Below are 24,099 nucleotides of genomic sequence, written 5' to 3'. Positions count from 1 at the left end.
GATCCCAGGGTCCTGGGATCGAGCCCCACATCGGGCTCTCCACTTCTCGGGAGCCTGCTTCCTCCTCTCTCTCTGCCTTCATTTCTCTCTGCCTACTTGTGATCTCTGTCTGTCAAATAAAAAAAAAAAAGAATTAGCTTTCGTATATATTGATTTTCTCTGTTGTGTCTTATTTCATTTATATCCGATCTCATCTTTCAAAATTTCTTTCCTTTTAACTCATTCTTTCTTTATCATGTTTTTATTTTTATTTCTTTATTTGAGAGACTGAAAGAGTGAGTGAGAAGGGAAGAGCAGAGGGACAAAAGCAGTCCTCACTGAGTACAGAGCCTAACACGGGGCTCGATCCCACAACCCCGAGATCATGACCTGAGCCAAAACCAAGAATTGGTCACCTAACCAACTGAGCCACCTATAAGCCCCTAATTTATTTTTCATTTTGTCATTTCTTAAGATGATCGGTTATGAAAGTAACACTTTCTTCCTTTTTAAATATATGTTTACAATCCTAAGTTTCCCTCAAAAAAAAAAAAACTTAACTGTAACCCATAAGACTTTGTATTTTATATTTTCACTTTCAAGAGATGAGCAAGTGACTGATTTTTGGCTTTCATTCATCTCAAGGTATTTTCTAACTTCTAACTTCTACCGTGATTTCTTTTTTGACTCATGTCTTATTTAGGAGTGTGTTATTTATTTTCCACATACTTGTGAATTTTCTGTTTCCTTTTGTGAACCACTTTTATTTTATTGCATGGAGTTAGAGACCATACATTGAGTGACTTTAGTTCTTCAACATGTATACTACATTTATAGGTCTTTTGGTTTTTCAGACTGGATAATCTCATTGATCTCTATTTATATTCCCTGATTATTTCATCTATTACTACCACTGAGCTCATCTGGAGAATATTTTATTTCAGTTATAATGCAACTTTTATTTCATTCTGTTATAATTATTTTTATTATATTCTTGATTTTGGCACCATTCTTGTACTTCCTGTGTCTTCTTTTTTTTAAGAGTTTATTTATTTATTTGACAGACAGAGATTACAAGTAGGCAGAGAGGCAGGCAGAAAGAGAGAGAGGAGGAAGCAGGTTCCCTGCTGAGCAGAGAGCCCAGTGCTGGGCTAGATCCCAGGACCCTGGGATCATGACCTGAGCCAAAGGCAGAGGCTTTAACCCACTAAGCCACCCAGGTACCCCAGTGTATTCTTTAGACATGGTTTTTCTTCAGTTCTTTAACATATGGATACAGAAGAATGACAGTTTTTGTCCACATCTTTATCCATTCAACCTATATCTGCAGTTCTTGGGAAATGTCTTTAATTGGTTGTATTTTGTTTTTTGTTTTCCTAGTGTATAGATAGCTATAATTCCCTTTTGCTGGAGTATTGTGCAATTTCTTGAGAAAATTAAGGTTTAAATTATATAATGTGGTAACTATAGAAAGTAGATCCTCACCCTGGGTTTTGAAAGGTAGCCTAAACATCAAGGCCAGATCTCCTGAGACTACATTTCACTCTGTTTCCCCCCTCCATACACATATTTGCACACTTCATCTGACTGTATTTTAATTATTAAACTGGGTAGTGGAAAGCATATGTCTATTTACTTATTTTCTGCTGTTTAATTTGGATGTTATTTTCTAATTATACAATGATTCTCTTTTAGCTGCTACTCCATGGAGTGTGCATCAAGAATGCAACAAAATTCTATGGGCTTTCTTACCACAAATGTTGTTTTTCATTTCACAAACGAAATGTGAAATTTTCACAAATATAGGCTTTCATTTGACTTGAGCTCCCCAATGCACTCAAATCAAGAAAGATTATTAAATACATAGAAAAATGGGGATTCAAATTGTGTCACGCTTTCTGCCTACGCATAATAGGCATGTGATGTAAAACGGATATCGAGACAAAATATTTAGCTTGGTTTTTAATCGTTGCACCTAAATACTGTCAGACTGCAGACAAATCAATCATTATGTTCTTATTTGTAAACTGGGAATAATATCAGCTCTACTTAATACTTTAATATTAATGCATTTTTACATCAAATGTTACATATTTCTACATAAACATTATAACATGCATTTTATTGAGATAAAATGTGTATATTTTCTCGTGTACCTACCTAGTTACTATATAATAGATAGGGTCATAAATTACTTTCGCAAGGTTACACTCTCTTAAATTCTATATCTGAAAGTCAACCTTTTCTTTTTTTGTTTTTTTTTTTCCACATGAAATTATGCAAATTTATTACACAGATGTTCTTAGCTCTATTCACAATGCCACAAACTGGAAAACTACCTATATACACAAGTATATGCATACATAAGCACATATGTATATATATATATATATATATATATATATATATATGTATACACAATGGAATAATGTTATTTTAAAATTTATTTCTTATTTATTTTCAGCATAACAATATTCATTATTTTTGCACCACACGCATTGCTCCATGCAATCCATGCGCTCTCTAAAACCCACCACCTGGTTCCCCCAACCTCCCACCCTCCCCGCCCCTTCAAACCCCTCAGATTGTTTTTCAAAGTCTATAGGCTCTCATGGTTCAACTCCCTTCCAATTTCCCCCAACTCCCTTCTCCTCTCTATCTCCCCATGTCCTGCATGCTATTTGTTATGCTCCACAAATAAGTGAAACCATATGATAATTGACTCTCTCTGCTTGACTTATTTCACTCAGCATAATCTCTTCCAGTCCCTTCCATGTTGCTACAAAAGTTGGGTATTCGTCCTTTCTGATGGAGGCATAATACTCCATAGTGTATATGCACCACATCTTCCTTATCCATTCGCCCGTTGAAGGGCATCTTGGTTCTTTCCACAGTTTGGCGACTGTGGTCATTGCTGCTATAAACATTGGGGTACAGATGGCCCTTCTTTTCACTCCATCTGTACCTTTAGGGTAAATACCCAGGAGTACAATGTCAGGGTCAAAGGGAAGTTCTATTTTTAATGTCTTGAGGTATCTCCACACTGTTCTCCAAAGAGGCTGCACCAACTTGCATTCCCACCAACAGCGGAAGAGGGTTCCTATTTCTCCACATCCCCTCCAACACATGTTGTTTCCTGTCTTGCTAATTTTGGCCATTCTAACTGGTGTAAGGTGATATCTCAATGTGGTTTTAATTGGAATCTCCCTGAGGGCTAGTGATGATGAACATTTTTTCATGTGTCTGATGGCCATTTATATGTCTTCATTGGACATGTGTCTGCTTTGCACCCAACACGAAATACACACAACCAAAACCACACATCAACCACCCAAAAATGGAAAAAAGCCATCCTCAACAAGTTGGAAAGAGGACCTCAAGGATAGCCCTCCACTCCCTCCCACACCTTAAGCAACACAAGTCCTTCCACCAAAGCTAACCCGGATCTTCAAGTACCTGGTAGAGGTGCCTTCCCTCACATGGCAGATGCTGCCTATCAAGGCTTCAGCTCAGCTTCTGAAGGTGCAGATGCTCTAACCCCAAAAACCTTTCTCTGCAGCATGTTCCCTGGTGTTTCTGGCCTTCTGAGGAGTGAGGAGTGGGGGAAAGGGAAGGGAAGAGACAGGGGGATCCCGTTAAAAAGGAGGAGAAACAGCAAAACACAGGCACTGGTGAGCCCTCGCAATTTCCCAGGCATCCGGTGCTGCAAACTTGGTCCAGAGACTGACCACCCACCCACCTATTCCAGGGAAGGAAACAGGGACCAGGAGTGCACGGGGCGCCCCCATGTGCACCTCACAACCTCTGGGCCCAGACCATGCTGCCTCCCACAGGCAGCGGAGATGGCAGAGGCCTGAGAGAGGCCAAGGCAGGCATAGGGAGCAGTGGACTTGTGGACTGCAGCCTGGGGCTGGGGGGGCGTGGGGTGGGGCAGGGGAGACACTGGCCAGATTTGGAGGGAGCATGTAGAGGCAGCCAGAGGCCTGTGGCGGGGAATGGGCCAGCTCCTTCCTTCTGCCCTCCCAGGCTGGTTCCCTCCCTTCCCCCCTACCTGGGTAAATCTCCCTTTGCCTGGGAGGAATGGCCATGGCGGTGGCAGCGGCGGAGGGCCACTGAGGAGGAGCTGCCAGGGCTGCTGCACTCAGAGCCGCCAGCCTCCAGCGGGAGCGAAGGCGTCCACTGCTGCCACAGCCTCCCCCAGCCCCGACAATCTCCATTTTAGCAGCGCGGGCCTCCCTCCGCCCTGGATAGCCAGGGAAACTTGTCGTCGCCAGCTCCCTCTAGCCCCCAGCCCTTCCTCCCCTCCCACCCTCTCAGCTAAGAGCAGGTACCTGGTTGGGCTCTCCTTATCGCACAAGGACAAGGGTGGGCTCTACCCCCGCACGCCCCCCTCCCAAAGCCCAAAGTGGCGCCACTGGAAGGAAAATGCCGTCCACGCAGTCCTCCCAAGCCGGGCCCCCTCCCTTCTCGGCGCCAGTCCTCATCCCTACCTCTGCCCTTCCTCAGTTGCTGGCCCTCGAGCTCCCGCTGCGGCCGCTTGCGCAGCCCCCGCCATCTGCGTTGCTGCCATCTGCGCCGCAGCCGCCGCTTGAGTCGCCAACACCGCTTGTGCAGCTGACCCAGTCTGTGCCGACGCCGCTATGTGCTCCTCCGCTGCTACCGCCGCCGCCGCCGCTTGAGCCTTGGACGCCCAAGCGGTCGCCGCTTGTGCAGCCCAGCTGTCTGCGCCAGTGCTGCTTGCACCGCTAACACCGTCGTCTGTGTCGCCGCCCCTTCCGCCGCCACCACCGCCTGCGCCGCCGCCGATGCCGCTTGTTCCGTCGAAGCCACCACCGTCTGCACCGCCGCTTGCGCCGCCGAAGCCGCTGTCTGCACCGTCGCTGCTACCGCCGCCGCTGAAGCCGCTGCCGTCTGCACCGTCGCCATTGTGCGCCGAGGCCGCTTGCACCGTTGACGCCGTCGTAGGAGCCGTTGCTGGTTCCGCCGCTGAAATCGTCTGCGCCGCCACCGACGCCGCTTGTGCCGCCGCTGAAGCCGCCGCCACTGCTATCCCCACCGACGCCGCCGCTTATGCCGCTGCCACCACCGCTTGAGTCCCGGACGCCTTCGGAGCCGAAGCCGCTTGTGCAGCTGAAGTCATCTGCCCCTACGCCCCTTGGCGACCTCGAGGCCACTGTCTGTGGCGCCACTGCTTCCGCCGCCGAGGCCGCCTGCGCCTCTGACGCTGCGGCTTCCGCCGCCGCCGCTTCCGCCGCCGCCACCATCTGCGCCGCCAGTGGCGTCAGCCCCCATAGCGGCGATGGCGCAGCCGGGGCATCCGCGGCCTAAGCTGTGTCCGAGGCGGTGTAGAGGGCGTTGGCCGGAGAAGAGGCGGCGGCGTCGTCAAACAGGCGGGGACGGCGTTGGCGTCGGCGGCGCATGCGGCCTGGGCTGTACAAGCGGCATCGGGATTCAAGTGGCGGCGGCGCAGGGGGCACAGACCGTAGGGGCGGCGGCGGCAGAGTCGGCGGCGGAATCGGTAACAGCGGCGGTGCAGACGACTGCGTCGGCGGTTCAGGCGGCCTCAGGGCAGACAGCGGCGGCGGTGCAGAAGGCGGCGGTGCAGAAGGCGGCGGCAGAGTCGGTGGCGGCGGCGGTAGCAGCGGCGGTACAGACAGCGGGGTCGACGGTGCAAGCGGGGCGGTGCAGAGGGCGGTGGCTGCCGCGGCACAGGCGGCATCGGCGGCGGCGCAGGCGGTGTCGGCGGCGGAAGCGGCGGAGGTGCAAGCGGCGTGGGCGCAGACAGCGTCCGCTACACAAGTGGCAACGGCTGAGGCGTCGAGGGCTCCAGAGGCGACGGCGGCGGCAGCATAAGCGGTGTTGGCGGCGGTAGCCGTGATGGTGCGGACAGGGGCGTTGGCAGCGCATGCGGCGGCGGAGCAGATGGAGGTGGCTTCCGCGGCGGCGGCCCAAACGGCGGTGGCGGCGGCGCAGGCGGATTTGGCGGCGGCACAGACGACGGAGGGGCGGTGCAAGCGGCATTGGCGCAGACAGCTGGGCTGCACAAGCGGCAACCGCTTGGGCGTTTTCAGCTCCAGCAGCGGCAGCGGCGGCGTCGGCGGCGGTAGCAGCGGTGGAGCAGACAGCGGCCTCGGTGCAGACTGCGTCGGCTGCACAAGCGGTGTTGGCGACTCAAGCGGCGGCTGCGGCGCAGATGTCAGCTACGCAGATGGCGGCGGCGGCTGAGCCGCGGCGGGGGCCGCGCAAGCGGCGGCAGCGGCAGCGTCAGCGGCAGCTCCAGCGAGGGCCAGCAACTGAGGAAGGGCAGAGGTAGGGTTGAGGCCTGGCGCCGAGAAGGGGGGGGTCAGGTTTGGGAGGAATTCCTGGATGGCATTTCTCCTTCCAGTGGCGCCACTTTGGGCTTGGGGGGGGGAGCGGGCGGGGGTAGAGCCCACCCTTGTCCTTGCGCGATAAGGAGAGCCCGACCAGGTACCTGCTCTGAGCTGAGAGGGTGGAAGCGGAGGGAGGGCTGGGGGCGAGAGGGGGCAGGGACGACCAGTCTCCGTGGCTACTCAGGGCCCAGGGAGGCGCGCGCTGCTAAAATGGAGATCATTGGGGCTGGGGGAGGCTGTGGTGTCAGCGGGCGCGGTCGCTCCCGCTAGGGGCTGGCGGCTCTGGTGCAGCAGCCCTGGCGCCGGCTCCTCAGCGGCCCTCCACCGCTGCCACCGCCATGGCCATTCCTCCCAGGCAAAGGGAGATTTACCCAGTGAGGAGGGAGGGAGGGAGGGCGCCAGCCTGGGAGGGGAGAGAGAAGGAGCCGGCCCACTCCCCGCCACTGGCCTCTCGCTGCCTCTGCGTGCCCCGTCCAGATCCAGCCAGTCTCCTCTGCTGCCCCCGCCCCCAGCCCCATGCTGCAGTCCACAAGTCAGCCCGCTCTCCGTGCCCACCACGGCCTCTCTTGGGCCGCTGCCATCTCCCAAGCCTGTTTGAGGTAGCACAGTCTGGGCCCTGAGGTTGCGGGGTGCCCTTGGGGGCGCCCGGTGCACTCCCCATTTAGGTCCCTGAAAAGGGTGGGTGGGTGGTCTCCGAGCCAAGTTTGCAGCACTGGATGCCTGGGAAATTGCGAGGGCTCACCAGTGCCCGTGTTTTGCTGTTTCTCCTCCTTTTTAACTGGATCCCTGTCTCTTCCTTCCCCTTTCCCCCACTCCTCACTCCTCAGAAGGCCAGAAAGACCAGGGAACTTGCTGCAGAGAAAGGCTTTTGGGGTTAGAGCATCTGCACCTTCAGAAGCTGTGCTGAAGCCTTGATAGGCAGCCTCTGCGATGTGAGGGAAGGCACCGCCACCAGGTACCTGAAGATCTGGGTTAGCTTTGGTGGGTGGACTTTTGTTGCTTAAGGTGTGGGAGGGAGTTGAGAGCTCTCCTTGAGGTCCTCTTTCCAACTTGTTGAGGATGGCTTTTTTGTATTTGCAGGTGGTTGATGTGTGGTTTTGGTTGTGTGTATTTCTTGTTCGGTGCAAAGGGGTCCTATTCCCACCATGACTTGAGGGAGGACATTTGTCCAAGTTTTTGTCTCATTTCTAACGGGCTGGATTGGTTTGACACTTGTATGCATTGGGTTATTGGTATGGATGGGCTCAAAAAGAGAGGAAGCAGGGATTTTTCTGTGGATTGGAGGAGTTTAGACGTTTTCTTTTGACCATGTGTAGAGTGGTTTTAATTTGCCTGTCCTGAATTACGTTTTCTTCTCCTGAGCGATTTGGTGGTGGAGGTACAGTTATGCTGGTTGTTGTGCTTTTCCTGTCTTGAGCGGCAAATGTCTGTTCCTTTCTTGTGTTTGAAGATAAACGTTGGGGTTGGATAAAGAAAATGTAATTTTTTGGAAAGCTGAACTGTCAGTTTGTGTTTGTTTGTTTTCTGATGATCACTGCAGTGGGGTGATGGGTGTCTTTCTAGACAGCGTTAAGGTACACATTTGTCTTTTTGGGCAGCACACAATCTCCTTTCTTTTTGGGCAAGGGATAGTTACTTCTGTAGGTTATTACTGTAGGTTTTGCCGTTTAGCTCATTGGGTTGGGGATAATGTAAAGTTGAGACCTTTGTGTAGAGGCTAGTCTGCTTTTCCTTAGTTGCCTGCCATTTTCTGAGGCTAGGCCAGCTAACTTGTCAGTGTATGCTGTTAGTTGCTGGGATGGGAGGTTTCAGTGACGTAGGTTCATCCTGTGCTTCAGTCAATGCTGAAGAAATTCCAAGATGAATAAAAACAATTTTGGTAGGGACGCCTGGGTGGCTCAGTGGGTTAAGCCACTGTTTTCGGCTCAGGTCATGATCCTGGGGTCCTGGGATGGAGTGCCCCATCGGGCTTCTGGGCTCGGCGGGGAGCCTGCCTCTCTCTCCACCTCTGCCTGCCTCTCTGCCTGCTTGTGTGCTTTCTCTCTCTCTTTATGACCAAAAAAACCAAAGCCAAAACCAAAAACAAAACTATTTGGTAAATGGCAGCTGGGTGAGGAAGTTGTCAACACAAACTCAGTTCGTTAGAACTTCAGGTAATAGTGGATCCCTGGATGTGTCCTTTGCAGTCTGACCTGAAACATGTTTATTCTTTGCTCTCAGTTTCTCTTTGGCTCTGTCACCTGGGCCTTTTTGGTTGTGTTGTCTTCCTCCCCATGGGGAAGTTCTTTTCTTCTTTTTAAGGGAAGGGGTTTTTTGTTTGTTTGTTTTTAAGGCTTATTTATTATCTTAAATATTCTTTTTTCCTTGAGAGAGTCTCTGTGGGGGCAGGGGAGGGCAGAGGGACAGAGAGAGAATGTCAAGTACACTCTGCACTGAGCCAGGAGCCAGACTGAGGGCTCCATCCCAGGACCCTGAGATCATGACCTGAGCCAGAGTCAGGAGCTGGATGCTTAGCCCATGGAGCCACCCAGGCACCCCTTTAAGTAAACTTTTTGAACTGCAGCATATATACAGAGAAGTGCACAGATCATAAGCCAAAAGCTTGAGGAACCTCCACAAGGGGAACACACCACGTGACTTTACACCCAGGACCCCAGAGTCTGTGATAACCCTCTTGAGGGTCACTTCTGCCACGGTTCTTGACTGCCGTTGCTGGGGAGCTGTTGCGCATGTTCCTGAATTTGGTGTACGTGGAGTCATCCAGTTGGATGCACTCCTGGGCCTGCCTTATGGAGTGTCATCCGTGTTTGTGTGTGTGGTTGTGAGTTGACCAGTGCTGCTGTTTCATCCTCAGACTATTTTAGAGCTCCACTCTGCGTGTAGACCCTTAAACATTCTAGAAATAGGATAGCTCCTTGGTGCCTTTTTATTACCTGCATTAAAACAGGTAATTTTTTAATGAACAAAAGGTGTTCATTTGAACACAGGTGTCTTCTTTCAGCTGCAGTGTAAGGATCAAGCCTGGTGTGTGGAACGTTTCTACAGCCCATAAACGGAGAAAGCTTTTGCCTCCTTAGTTGTAGAGTTCTATCAGTCACTGCTCTTTCAAGTCATTGGTGAAGTGTATAGAAAATGCCTGCTTTCAGGGAACCGAACGGATGTTGAAAAGGTGAGACAAAAAGGTCTTCAGTGGTGGGAGTCGCATCCTTGGAATAAGTGAGTCCATGGGAGACATAGTTGGTCTGTGTGGGTACATTGGGAAAGGCTTTACTGAATCTGGGATTTATGATTCTTGGAGGTCATTTGTTGGGTAGGCCAATACACGTTAGTTGTTTGTTCCCTCCTCCATCCTTTTTCAGCTCTTCCTTCACTTCAGAGGTCATCCACTCCTTTCCACTTCTCCCCACAGGCTGGTAACTCCCATTTACTGTATAATAACCATCACCAGCCTTATGCGTCCAGGCCCAAGGCAGGCAAATCCAACTCTCTCTGCTTGGTCCACTGGCAGTTTTCATGCCTTTTCTTTTCTTTCTTTCTTAATTTTTTTTTTAAAGATTTTGCTCATGTATTTGACAGAGATCACAAGTAGACAGAGAGGCAGGCAGAGAGAGATAGAGGAGGAAGCAGGCTCCCCGCTGAGCAGAGAGCCTGATGTGGGACTAGATTCCAGGACCCTGGGATCATGCCCTGCACCGAAGGCAGAGGCTTTAACCCACTGAGCCACCCAGGTGCCCCTCTCGTTGCCTTTGAAATAAAGTCCAAATGCCAAGCATCACGAGGGGCTCCTGATTCAGTTCTTTTCTGTTCCTTTAAGATTTCTGCAAGCAGACTGCCACCAATCCCAATCTGCCCTTCACATATAGGGTTCTGTGTTTCCTGCCAACAGCTTTTGTCTTGGGCTTGGACCATGGGACCTCATTTCCATACCTTCACAACTTCTCTTGCTCTGGATTTTCTCTGAAATGCTTTCCCTTGCTTCTGTGTCCTGCCTCACTACCATTTGGACTCCTAGATGTCTCGGCAAGCCTTTTCATCAATCCAGTCAGGTGTAGGTCATCTTTGTAACACTCGAGTTGTATTTTTATTGGCTTACCTCGCCCTCCAGATCGTGTACAATTCATTTAACACTTGAACAGAAGTTTTATTGGATCACCTATTACATTTTACCATTTTTGAGGGTAGGACCTTTTGAAAACAAAACAAAACAGAACAAAACAACCTAATGATTTTGAGGGGGGTGGGGACAGAGGGAGAGAGAAAGTTTTAAGCAGTCTTCATGCAGACTCTGAGCCCCACATGGGGCTCCATCTGATGAGCCTGAGATCCTGAGCATCTGACCCTTAACTGAATTGAGCCACACAGGTGCCCCCTGAGGGCAGGACCTCTCTTTTCACATCTTTATTTTTCTAAACTGTGTAGTACAGTGCCTGGCACTGACAGGGCTTCAGGAAATGTGTATAGAATAGATGAAGACGAGTTTTAGTTGGAATCCCCCTTAAAACTGTTCCATCCGTTTTAAAGTTTTATGTAATAAATAACCTTTCATACTAGGGCTTGAATCCTGTGTCTGTAATGTTACTGGGATAGGGGAAAGTTGTCTTGATGAAGTGTGTCCTTAAAAGTAATATATCTGTTTTTTCTCATTTTGTTTTTCTCACCATGGGCTGGAAATTAAACCCAGAACTTGAGTCTTGGATGCGGTAGGCAGTGCCTTGAAAGTACTTCCTGGAGCTTTGTGGAGCTTCAGAGCATGAGCACATTGACCTGAACAAGAACTCTGATGATTCCTAATCCTATTTGGTTGTCCATTTAGTTATTTAAGTGCCCGATGAAGTCTTAAAGTCTGCTGAGGAAGCGCAGATCCGTCATGTGCAAAATCGGTTTTGAGGAACAAGATGGGTGTGCATGTGACCTGGTGTCTAAAGGCAGTTTAAGAATGGGAACAGAACATGTTGGGTATCGATGGAGGGGTTATGCTGTCTGTCGAGTAAGTTCTCTTGTGTTCATCTACCTGTAATTGAAAGTTGTATACAGAGTATATTCTGTTGAGGACTGTGGATTAATTCTGTTAAATGGAAGTGTTGACTCATTCACTTCACGTATTGAGCTTTAATTTCAGTTCTATGCAGTGATTGACTGTCGTGGCAAAGAAGAATTGTCAGTAAAGACACTTCAAGAAAACTACAGTGTTAGTCAGAAATCAGGAATAGTGGAAATCATAAGGTAAACAAGGGAAATTTTAATTTTTCAACAGGATTAGATAATGCTCTCTTTTCCCTCCCTTTCTCAGTTTAGAAAAACTATTTAAGTGATCCTTTGGTTGAGAAAAGAAACTGGTAGAAGGGATATGTTAAAAATAATCTTACTTAAAACTTCATAATAAGAGCATTCGCAATACATTTTAACATGAAGTTACTTTTGCGGGGGACAGGAAATTAAAGGGGATGTAGGCTGCCAGTATTATCAGCCTGTATTGGATCTTCAAATCTGTCGAGTACTTGGTGGTTAGTCAGGGAGAAAACAAAAGAAAACAAAACATAAACCTGATGACTGCTTTCTGAGAAGAGATGAGATTTCCTATGTACCGTAGAAGGTTTATACACTGTTCATTCTTTTCTAGAAGTAAAAGTTGTCGAATATCATAAGTCTGCCAGAATACCCGAGGTTTCAAGAAATAAAAATTCAGCTTAAAACGACCTTCAGTCAAAACCAAACCGTTCTGTGGTCTTGGGGTGCCTGGGTGGCTCATTTGGTTAAGTATCTGCCTTTGGAACAGGTCAGGATCCTGAGGTCCTGGGATTGAGCCCAACGTCGGGCTCCCTGCTCAGAAGGTCTTACTTGGAGAGAAATGGGGCACTTACCCAGGTGGATAGGAGGTAGCTACCATAGTAACACCTGCTTGTAGCCGGGTTAATACCCATGTGTTCACTTCGAATTTCAAACTTTAATAAGCATGAAGGTTGGAACTCGGTTTATCTGGTACTACCAAAGCCTCTTTTGAATTTTTATCCCACGAAGGAGAGAGATTATCAGCACATTGGTAAAATTTAAAAAATAAGTGATGTATTTGTAGGGTAAGTTCCTGTATCATTCCATATATTCCTGATTCTCCTTTCTTTTGGTTGTGAATGTGGTAATACATGCTTGGATGAAATTAGGGGACAAAACAACATGAAGGTCACTTTTATTCTGCCCATGCAGAATTACTTTTATTTGACCAATTTATTTGTTTATTCCCTGGACCACAAATATTTGCATAATTATAGTTTTCCTGGTGCTGTTTAAGATGCTAGTTCATTGAATTTTGAACGTGCTATAGGTTGTAGTTCCATGTAGAAATGGGGGTATCAGGCAGTGTGTGATTCAAAACTAATTGAGTCTCTGGTTTGAAAGACATCAGTTCTGACCTGTTGGTTCTCTGTGGTTCATTTTGGGTTTTTCTTCTCTAAGGAAATTTTTTTGTGATCACTTCATAGTTTTAGGGATTCCTTTTTGTAGGAAATAAAGCTAACATCCAGTTTCCAGTTTTCTTTTTGTTTTGTTTTGCTTTGGGGGAGAATGAAAATATGTCTCTGGATTCTTAGGATCTGTGGCATGATTAACTTTGCTGAAGTCTTTCATGAAAAGAAAAAGTATGGAAGACAATCCAGATTTAATGTTTTTCTACTAAATTTGTTTAACATTGTGGTGCTCCAACGTTCCTATGTATCGGAATCCCCTGGAATGCTTGTTGAAACACATTGCTTGATTTCCTGCTCTACCCACCACCTTCTGGGTCTTTTTATGAAGTAGGTCTGGGGTAGGGCTTGTGAATTTGCATTTATTCTTAGAAGTTACCAGGTGATGTTAGTGCTGCTAGTGCTGGTCTAGAAAGCGCTATTGGGAACTATTGGTTAGATGACCTTAAATGGGAAAGAGAGGCCAGCCATGTTTCTTAATGAAACTGGAGATAGTTTTATTGTTACAGAAAATTGATGACTTGGTATTTCACAGGGAATTTAAGAGAAGTGATATCCATTCAAAATTTATTCATTAATTAATTAATTTAAATGATTTTATTTGTCGGAGGAGGTGGGGGAGAATGAGGAAGCACAAGCAAGGAGAGAGGCAGGCAGAGGCAGAATCAGGCTCCCTGCTCAGCGGGAAGCCCCATGAGGGACTCGATCCCAGGACCCTGGGATCATGACGGGAGCTGAAGTCAGTTGATTAAGTGCCTGAGCCACCAAGGCATCCCTGCATTCATTTTTTTCACTTAGAGCTGGAATTAGATGTGGTTTCTTCATAAAGACATTGTGTGTAGTAGAAGAGCACTTATCAATTGGGGAACCATATCCACTAAATTTTTATCGTCCACATTGAAAAGTCAGATATTGTCTTGGGCTATTAATATGTGTTGGATTTCAGATACATGTAGTTTTAAAGGATGTTTCTTTTTAACATATGTTTGAGCCAAGTTTGATAGTCAGTAAACTAACCTTTCAATAGAATGTTGGCCAAAGAATATGAATAGGTAGTTAAAGAATGACAAATTAAGTCCAGAAACATGAGAAATATATAACTTCTATTACTTCAATACAAAACAATATTTTTGGGAAGTCAAATTTTAAAGACTACAAAATTGTTAGTGCATCTAGTAAGAAGTGGACATTGTAACAGCCTTGGTGGCTAAGATAAGCTGCTTTGCTTTACATTTTCTGAAGGCCAGTTGGTAGCAATTCCTTTAAAAATATTTGTAGCTTGTGACCTAGCATTTGCACTAGGAATTCGTGTTCTCTGCATATGCATTTTCTGTGTAAATTTATTTCTTACATCGTTATTACAACAAAAAATAGCTTCCTGGCCAATATACTCATTAAATGTTGGTAGTATGCTTCATGAGGGCAGGTCTTTTGCTAAGACCACAAGGGTCTGTGGCCCCAAAATTAGAGTTTTATAGTAATTCTTGCTGCAAGTTAAAAACAAACAAAACAGTCTACATAGAGGTCAGGGAATTGATACAAAACTGTGTAATAGTGATAAATATTTTGCAGGTCTTAAAAATGTCAGCTTTACTTTTCGCATGGCAAAACTGGAAATAACCCAAATGTCCTTCAGTACAGGAGTGGCACATCCATACCAGATGGAATACTTCTCAGCAATTAAGAAGGAACAAACTCTGGATGCATGCAACAACTAGTGTGGATTTCAAGGTCATGATGCGGAGTAAAAAAAGCCAGTCTGTACAGGTCACACACTCTAGGCAGCCATTCGCATTTTTGTTATCACAGAGATTAGCAGTCACCAAAGGGTTAGGGCTGGTGAGGTTGGGGGTGGAGTGGGTGGTTGTGACTGGAAAGGGTTACTGAGAGGGAACGTTTTTGTGTTGATGAAATCTGATCTTGATTGTGGTGGTTGTTACCTGAATCTACACTTGTGATAAGGTGACCTAAAATGGTACACATGTGTTCCAATGTCAGTTTCCTGGTTTTGATGTACTGTAATCCAGAGGATGCAACCCTGTCTGGGAAATGAGGTGCAAATTATATGGGACTTGATACTGTTTTTGCAACACCCTGTGGCTCTGTAGTTATTTCAAAGTAAAATGTGAAGTTTTAGAAAGAATATATAATAAAAGGAAGTGTTCACAGTATTAGAATAAAACAATTTCCAAAGTGATAAAACATATGATCCCACTTTAATATTTCATATCACTTAATACATTTACCTGGAAGTAATGAGTGATCCAAATATTCTGAGCAGTAGCATGGTGGATTCTTTTGGATTCTTTTGTGAATGTGTGTATGCTTCTCCATAATGTCCATAGTTTAGATGAGCTGGTATCACTCTTGTTGTTTGAAAAACAGTATTCATAATAAGTTCCAAAAATCCAATTCTGGAATGTTGAAATTTAAATAACAGTTACATTGAGATTGTAAAGTTTTGTTTATATTGGTTGCACCAAGTTAGCATTTAAATAGCTCTTAGCTGAGATTGGAGAGTATATTTATCCTTTAAAACGTGTTGTGTATGTAAATGTAAAGCTCTTTTTTGCTCTTGGTATTACAAATGTCCTGTTTGATGTTCTGACTCCCCAGTGTTGTCCAATGTAAGTATATACATTGCAGGCCACATGACATTTCAAGCTTCATTAACCACAGTGAGAAAGTAAAAAGCAGGCGAAATGATTATTTTTAAAGATTCTATTTATTTTTTGTCAGAGAGCAAGAGTGAGAGCAAGAGCTAGAGCAGATGTGCTCTCAAGCCAGAGAGCCCCTGTGGGCACATGCACAATCCAGGGGGAAGGGCAGGCAGAGAGGGCAGACCAGGCAGAAATGAGAAGCAGGCTCCCTGGTAAGCAAAGAGCTGGATGTGGAATTTGATCCCAGGACTCTGAGATCAGGACCTGAGCTCAAGCTTAATTACCTGAGTCACCCAGGTGTCCTTTGGTGAAATCATTTTTAAGAAATTTAGTTTGTTTAATCAGTTATATCCAGAATATTATCATTTCAATATGTAATCAGTATAAAATCACAGTGAGATGTTTTACATTCATTTTATCACACTGTGATAAAAATCATACTGATGTGGGAAACAGAGGCAGAAGAAACATTATTAAATTTCCTTACCTCCTGACAAGCCCTTAAAACAGGCAGTGACTCTCCTCTAGCGACTCAACTACGCCCACCTTAAGGGCTTGCTAAGGGCAAAGAGCAGTCCTAACCTGACGGACCCCCTCTCCCTCACCAGGACCCTGTGAGCACTTTAACAATTCCTTTGGAAACTTTATCTCTGAACCTGCCAGATAGTGCTGATGATCATTCCCCAGCATATGGCCTACTGATAGATATGTAAAGGGTCTCACAAAAAGGTATTACTACTAGTAGTGAATAACCTTTCCCCCCCAAAATAGCTGGCCCCTGAAGGTCCTAGAAACCTTGCTTCCAAAATTCCTTAGAGAGTGATACCATGCCTAAACCCTTCCCCATCTTACAAATATATAATAGACCACTCCTGAGAACCCCAGGGCAGCATCTCTTCTTGCCCACAGGTCCTTTCCCCATACATTAATAAAACACCATTTTGAACCAGAGAGGCCTCAGGAATCCTTTCTTGGTACTGAGCTCCAGACCTCACCCCACCAAACCTCAACTATGTTCTAGAATTTCATCATTTGGCATCCAGCAGGGGCTGTGAGTCTTTACATTTGGACTCTGAGCTTTGGTGCAAAGTTGGTGAGTCCTTTCTCGCTTCTTCCTTTACTCTCACTTCAGGGCTTTTCAAGGAGTATGGTCTTACTGGAACACTTTCATGTCAGTTGCTCAGGCTTTAATCCTCTAGCCCGTGGCTACTCCACAGGGAAGAAAACATCAGATTTTTGGCTGGAAGTTAGTACACTGGCCGGAATGGTAATAAGACCCAGAAAATTGATGTCCTCTCTTTATTCCTGTTCTTACATAAAGTTGTCTTTCTTGGGCACAGGGCAGCCATCTCAGTCACCAGGAAGGACAGCTGCCAATCTTAAGACTCCCATGTGAGGTTTCTTCCTGATTGATCTAATGTGATCTCCTCCACATGCCAGGCCTCGCCACTTCCTGCCATGGGACTGCCACTGGGAGATGGCCAAATGCAGCCCCCAATTGAATTAAAATGCAACCGGGGGTCGTTTCCTAGGGAAGTGGGCAGTAAGGACCCCATGTGTTGGAATGTCACATAGACCATGATGGGTTTCAATATTTACTGTTTCACATCAGTGTCTTCTCCAAACTACATAAAGCTATGAAATTGGGTAATTTACCCTTGCCAAACATTTTTTTATTTCCCATGGTTTAAAAATGGCAGGGCAGCCACACAACTTTTAGAGTATAGGATGGCACAATATCCTAGTTTATTCACCGGGCACCCATCTGTAGCCTAGGATGCGATGGGGAAGAAGAGGGATGCTGGCACCCCTCCAGGGCCTTTTATGGCAGGAATGCCTTCCTGAGAAGGTAGAATGGTGATCAATAGCGAGGTCTTGAGGGACACCTTCTTGAGGGTGGCTTTTGACATATGGGCAGCTCTGACATATCCTGTGTGGGACGCCACTCAGGCATCAGGGGGGATTTGGTAATGTACCTTCTTTCCTTTTCTGGGAGCATGGCATCAGTAGGCTTCTTCAATCCCAAGGACTCTGCCATGGGATGCTTTTGAACCCACTGGAAATAATTTGGATTGCAAAACTTAGGAGAGGACTGAGCTCCTGTAACACTTCATGGCCTCTGTGGGATCTATCAGTTAGATCTCCTGTGCAAGAAAAGGGGTGACTGAACCTAGGGTGCCTTCATTGTTTATGCCTAGGCCATCATTGCTCTACACCAGGACCTCGACCTAAGGGCGTTTTGCAGAATGTGTTTGCCTGAACGAGTGAGCTAGTCAACTCCCTCTTGACATATTGGGTGATAATTACATCAATAAGCCTTCTAGTAAACCCAGGTTGCTAGGCCACCCCCTAGGAAAGGGGACTCTGACTTTCCCTCTCTCTGTTTCTCCTCATAGATGGCGGTGGGGGGGATGCTTCTCCTTTACTCATTTCTGTGTTAATGGCTATAACTGGAGGCCACTGGGGTTAGTCTAACTTGAGATGGAGACTTTGAGGAATATTCCCAGGCAGCTGCCAAAACTCCCTTTGTTTCAGGGAAATTCCCTTTCTTCTTTGGCCTGACATGGACTGCTTAACCCCTCTTTCCTGGCAGGAGAACAAGGCTTCTGCTCCTCTGTTTGAGCTGTCCTTTTAACCATTGCTGGTTTTCTAAGGTTTGCTCTTCCAGACTAAGGAAATTTTATTCTTAAGAGGTCCGTGACTTAGAGCAATTTAAAAATATTTATTTGTAAATAAAGCCTTCAACTTTTCTTTCTATCTGAACCCTCTAAAACTCAAAAGGTCTCAGTAAGTATTTTCCTCCATGGCAATCAGTCATTTGAATAAGTTCAATAAGAATCTGTTCTCCTTGTAACAGAACACCATGGGAAACATGGGATATTTTGCCAAGGCTTTGACTAGAATGCCCTATTTGAGAAAGACAAAAAGAACAACTCTGATATGACCAGACAGCTTTAAGGAACTAAGGTTGCCTTTTTGAAACCTGGAGCCATAAAGCCCCTTGAAACTGTTGGCCCACTACCTGGCTTACAGTGTTCCCAGCAGCCTCACCAGGTGAGTAAAGAATGTCACTTTCTGGCAGGTGCTGGAACCTCGGGATACCCTGGGGGACCTCAAGAAGAGGAATTCACCCAAATCCACAGGTATTGCAGGCATGTCTGATGGCAAGTACATGGCTTGGCTTCTGGCCTGGAGAGGCTATAAAAAGTTCAACCTAGAAATTTTTTACAAGAAGTTTCAGTAAAGCAGATTCTAAAAGATCTATATGATCACTCACTGTTCTTGCTGAGCTTATGTAAATAATTAGGCCACATTTGTTAAAACTGGACTTGTTTTTCAAATAAACTAGTCCTGATTTGCCTATCTCTGGAAATGAGGGTTATTTTAGAGAGAAATTTACGTTTTAATAACACACCTTTATGAAGGTTACATTCTAGATTGAATTGTCTTTAAATGTTTGTTTACCTAAGCTAGAGAATTTGAGGTGCACTTCAGAAAAGTTGCACAATAGCTCATTCAGAGGTTCTTCTTGCATTTTTATTCTGTGGAGATAATAACAAGAGCCCATGGCACTTGGTTCAACCACTGAAAAATAAAATTGATTCCTAATCATCATTAACTATCACCTTGACCATTGTACTTCTCTATAGAGCATAACTGTTCAGATGTTACTGATCTTGCTTACTGTATATGGCCAGATTTACGATGCCCCTGTTTAAAATACAAATGATAGTTGGTTTACTGATGCCATGAGTTTTCATGAAAAGAGTAAAAAAATCTAGGTGTGCCATAGTGTCCACTAGCACTTTGTAATTGCCAAAGCCTTAAAAATTTAAATATTTCCTGCATTCAGCCTGGCATCCAAAATCTTCTGGAAAGGTAGAAAAAACTAATCATACCTTAAAATGTCATATTACTAAGCTTAGTCTATAAACCCAGGAAAATTGAATTACTCTCCTACCAATAGGACTTCTCACGATGAGAACTGCTCCAAAACAAGCTGTAGGACTCAGCCCTTTTGACTTATTACATAATAATATTATATAATAATGATTATTATAATGATTATTATATAGTAATGAGTTATTATATATATGTATATAAAATATCTCTTTCCATAGATCTGTTATGAGATGAAGATTATAATGCCTTATTAAGTACTCACTAGAGGCTGGTTTAACTTATAAGATACTCAATGAAGATACTAATCATGTACTCCCCAAACCTGATTTAATTATAGCTGAAAACCCACCCCATGTAAATCTCAGAGACATGGTTTATTTAAAAACAAAATTGGAAGTCACATACAACAGAAAGCCTACATCCAAAATGGAAAGGTCCGTATCGGGTCATACTATGTACTCCCAGTGCGGGAAAGCTAGAAAGACACTCTTCATGGGTGCGTATATCTAGAGTAAAACCCTAACCTCCTTCACAGAAACTGAGTGAGCAAAGGAATGTGCCTTCGTACTCCTCTGAGCCCATCGAAGACCTCAAACTTCTCTTCAAACCAAAATGAAGGTTGTAATTCTCTTTATCTTCCTTTCACCTCTCTTAACTGGCCGTTCCTTTCTACCCTGGGCACAGCAGTATACTGAACTACATAATCAGTTTGTTGGATATGTGGAATTTTGCCTATGTCAAGTACATCCAGGTTACCCTGGTGTGTTTTGCCTTTACAGGGCACTGATTGGCATTCTCTGCAGGATTATATTTCATATATAATATATGGAGACAGTATGTACCAGGATAACTCTATCACTAATCCAGATGTTTCTTCCTGGCCCATCCTCAGTGAAACATAGAGTTCACCAGGACTCCATGACCAAACTTTTTCATACTCTCAAACTATTAAAGTCTTAACTGACCTTATAAGCCTATAAATTAATACCCAACAACTAGGGCCTAAGCCTAAGCTACAAAACCCTCCTCATCTCTATACCAAGGATGGCATATATCAGATTTGGGATACATATTTGTGGGTTCTACCCACCATTGGACTGCTCAGTCAAAAGGCAGTTTTATGCCAGGAACAAAGAAATCATACATATGATACATGGGCAAAATGCACACGACATCTAGGATGGCTATCATTAGAAATATGTTCTGAAATAATAGTACTCCAGGCTACTGACTGGTTTGCTACTGATTGGGTAAGGTGTCCTGGCATTAGATGGACAGCTCCAGACGGAACCCACTGGCTATGTGGAACTAACCTGTGGCCCTGGCTTCCTCCAGGGTGGATAGGTCGCTGCACCTTAGGATTTGCCTGGATTCATGGGCATGATACTAAAATCATCACTACTCCAGCTAATCTCCCAGTTTAAAGCAAAGATGGACATGATCTGTTTTTAAGTGCTATGATCACTTCACATCCATCCATAGTATGTATGGACCACATCTTCCTTATCCATTCATCCGTTGAAGGGCATCTTGGTTCTTTCCACAGTTTGGCGACCGTGGCCATTGCTGCTATTAACATTGGGGTAGAGATGGCCCTTCTTTTCACGACATCTGCGTCTTTGAAGTAAATACAATTGCAATTGCAGGGCCACAGGGAAGCTCTATTTTTAATTTCTTGAGGAATCTCCACACTGTTCTCCAAATTGGTTGCACCAACTTGCATTCCGTCCAACAGTGTAAGAGGGTTCCCCTTTCTCCACACCCTCTCCAACTCATGTTGTTTCCTGACTTGCTAATTTTGGCCATTGTAACTAGTGTAAGGTAGTATCTCAATGTGGTTTTAATTGGAATCTCCCTGATGATGAACATTTTTTCATGTGTCTGATAGCTATTTGTATGTCTTCATTGGAGAAGTGTCTTTTCATGTGTTCTGCCCATTTTTTTGACATGATTATCTGTGTGTATTGAGTTTGAGAAGTTCTTTATAGATCCTGGATGTCAGCCTTTTGTCTGTATATTCATTTGCAAATATCTTCTCCCATTCCGTGGGTTGCCTTTGTTTTGTTGACTGTTTCCTTTCTTGTGCAGAAACTTTTGATATTTGACATGGATTTCTTACATGTGGATATAATTGTGTTTCTTTTTTGTAAATATTGTAGTCTTTGCCTTTTTAAAGAGACCATTTTGGGTTTTTATGTTTATTGATAGGATTTGTTTTAAACCTGTCTTGCTATTTGTTCTCTGTTTTTCCCACCCATCCTCTTTCCTCTTTTCTTCTACTGTCTCTGGCTTAGTTGAATTGGTTTTTGTTTTTGTTGTTGTTTTTAAATCCAGTTTATATCATTTCTTCTTAGCTATAACTCTCTGGTTTTAGTTGTTCATTTAGTATACCTCTTTACTATGTATCTAAGGTCATCTTCCAGATTTTTTCCCTATCCAGGTGACCCCTGACCAGCTTGGGGATTAGGGATGCCAGCCCCATATAGAGTTGGAATCCCAATATAACTTATGAGTCCACCAGAACTTACATACTTCCAGCCTACTGTTTACAGGAACACTTACCAATAACATAAGCAGTCAGTTAACGTATTATGTATGCTGTCTATATTTTACAGTGTATAATGTGGTGAATTCAGTTAGAGAAAAGAAAATACTAAGAAAATCATAAGGAAGAGAAATACTGTATGAAAAATACAGTATTTTTCATACCATGTATTTTTTGAAAAGACATCCACTTGTAATTGAATCCACGTAGTTCAAACCATGTTGTTCAAGGTTCATCTGTAGTTGAAGAGTACAGGTATGCGGCCAGTTTCCTGTAACTAGCCTTTCTGTGATAGTGCTGTTGTAATCCTCCGTAAGAGAATTTTTATATAGTCACTTATCATTTAGGGTGATTGCAAAATATAAGAGAGGAAATCTTTCCTATTTTTCCACATATGTACCAGTTCTGGTGCTCTCCATTCCTTTGTGTAGAGCCAGATTTCCATGGGGAATGTTTTCATTCTGCCTGAAGGACCTCCTGTAACATTCTTTTGTTGTTTTAAAGGTTTTATTTATTTATTTGACACAGAGAGAGATCAGAAGTTGGCAGAGAGGCAGGCAGAGAGAGAGGGGGAGGCAGGCTCCCTGATGAGCAGAGAGCCTGATGCAGGACTCGATCCCAGGACCCTGAGATCATGCCCTGAGCCGAAGTCAGGGGTTAATCCTCTGAGCCACCCAGGTGCCCCTTCCTGTAACATTCTTATAGTTTGTGTCTGCCAGTGATTGATTCTTCTGTTTATTTCTCAGATTTTATTTTGCTTTTCTTCTGATAACAGCTTTTTGAGCTATAACGCATATATAGTACGGTTCATCTAGTTAAAGTGTGCGGTTCATTGGTCTTGAGTGTATTGGCAGAATTATGAACTGTGGCCTCATTTCATCACCCCCAAAGGAATCCCCTGGTTTTTCCTTGTCACCTGTGTGCACTCCCAGTGCACACAGCTATCCCCAGTGCTAGGGAACCCCTGATAAACCCTCTCTCTAAAGATTCAGGGTTCTGGGTATTCTGTATAAATGGAATCAGATGACATGTGGTCTCTTGTGACTGGGTCCTTTCACTATCATCATGTTTCTAAGGCTCACCTTGGAAACATGTATGTTGTAGCATGTATCAGTACCTACTCCTGTTAAGGATAGCCAGATGATATTCCGTTGTATAGGTAAACGACCTTTTGGCTATGAATGAATAAGGCTGCCATGAACGTGAGTGTACACGTTTTTGTATGGATCCATGTTTTAATTTCTCTGGGATTTAGGCTTAGACTTGGAATCACTGGGACAAATGGTAACTCTTTAACCTTTTGAAGTGTAGGCTGTTTTCCAAAGTGGCTGCACCATTTCATATTGCCAACGGTGTATGAGGCTTCCGGTTTCTGTCCTTGTTTTGAAAGATGTTTTCAGTGGGTATAGAATTCTGGGTTCAGTATACTTCTTTCAGTACCTTAAAGGTACCTTAAAGGTGGTGTTCCATTGTTTTCTGGGTTTCATGATTTCAGATGAGTAATCTGCTGCCATCTCCCACCCCCTTTTTTCCTTGTCTACAAGGTGTGTCTTAGTTGCTTCTACGATTTCTCTTTATCCCTGGCTTTTAGCAGTTTATGATGGTCCTTGGTGTTGTTTTCTACATGTTTCTTGTGCTTAGGGTTTGTTGAGCAGCACTGTGCTTTCTACTTAAAGCCTGTAGGATGTTGGGAAATAAATAAGGAACATTTTTATGAAATGAACTAATGTTCAATCTACATTCCTAATGACTATAGTTGCAACTGGCCCAGAAGAGCTACGATTCTTTGAATTACCCCGGGTACTGTTTTTCCTCCATGGAAAAATTGCTTTAGAATGGACCTTAGAGATCATTTTATCCAGTCATTACATCCAGGAATCCAGTGAGCTTAAGTGACTGGCCCCACGTCACGAAACAGGTTAGTAGTAATAGAACCTGGACTAGACTTCTGGACTAGTTTTGTCCTCTTCTGCCAAGTCGTATCACCTTTCTGACAGACCAAGCATTAGGAAGATGATAAGAGGCATTCCTCTGTACTCTGCAGTATGAGTGCTATTATGCCTTAGATTTTATGGTTTCTTTACATTGAAGATTCAGAACTGTGGTAGACACGTGTGTATTTCATAACAAAATAAGAACTGTTTCTTCTCAATTCCAGTTCTCATTTTTCTCTGTAGAAAGCA

At 44.8% G+C, this 24,099-nt stretch overlaps 1 protein-coding gene and 2 long non-coding RNA genes across 3 annotated transcripts in view; 2 read left to right on the top strand and 1 right to left on the bottom strand.

Moving 5' to 3' along the window:
* The window catches only part of LOC309857084 (uncharacterized protein), a gene marked incomplete at both ends in the record, with an annotated part of 58,135 nt that extends 52,864 nt beyond the window's left edge, over positions 1-5,271 (bottom strand). Inside the window, 3 exons of the mRNA XM_082749966.1 lie at positions 4,470-4,660; positions 4,765-4,874; positions 5,130-5,271. Of these exons, the coding sequence (XP_082606092.1) occupies positions 4,470-4,660; positions 4,765-4,874; positions 5,130-5,271 (443 nt within the window). The remainder of the gene's footprint in view (positions 1-4,469; positions 4,661-4,764; positions 4,875-5,129) is intronic.
* A 390-nt stretch (positions 5,272-5,661) lies between these two features.
* LOC309857080 overlaps positions 5,662-24,099 on the top strand; it is a 155,748-nt gene continuing 137,310 nt past the window's right edge. The window contains exon 1 of the long non-coding RNA XR_014307468.1: positions 5,662-5,715. This is a non-coding gene — a long non-coding RNA (uncharacterized lncRNA). The remainder of the gene's footprint in view (positions 5,716-24,099) is intronic.
* Positions 7,182-24,099, top strand: part of LOC309857082 — a 33,290-nt gene continuing 16,372 nt past the window's right edge. Inside the window, exon 1 of the long non-coding RNA XR_014307470.1 lies at positions 7,182-7,305. This is a non-coding gene — a long non-coding RNA (uncharacterized lncRNA). The remainder of the gene's footprint in view (positions 7,306-24,099) is intronic.

This window comes from Mustela nivalis, assembly GCF_964662115.1.
Source record: "Mustela nivalis genome assembly, contig: HAP1_SCAFFOLD_330, whole genome shotgun sequence".
In the NCBI taxonomy this organism is placed as follows: domain Eukaryota; kingdom Metazoa; phylum Chordata; class Mammalia; order Carnivora; family Mustelidae; genus Mustela; species Mustela nivalis.
This window is presented reverse-complemented; position numbering and strand designations above follow the sequence as displayed.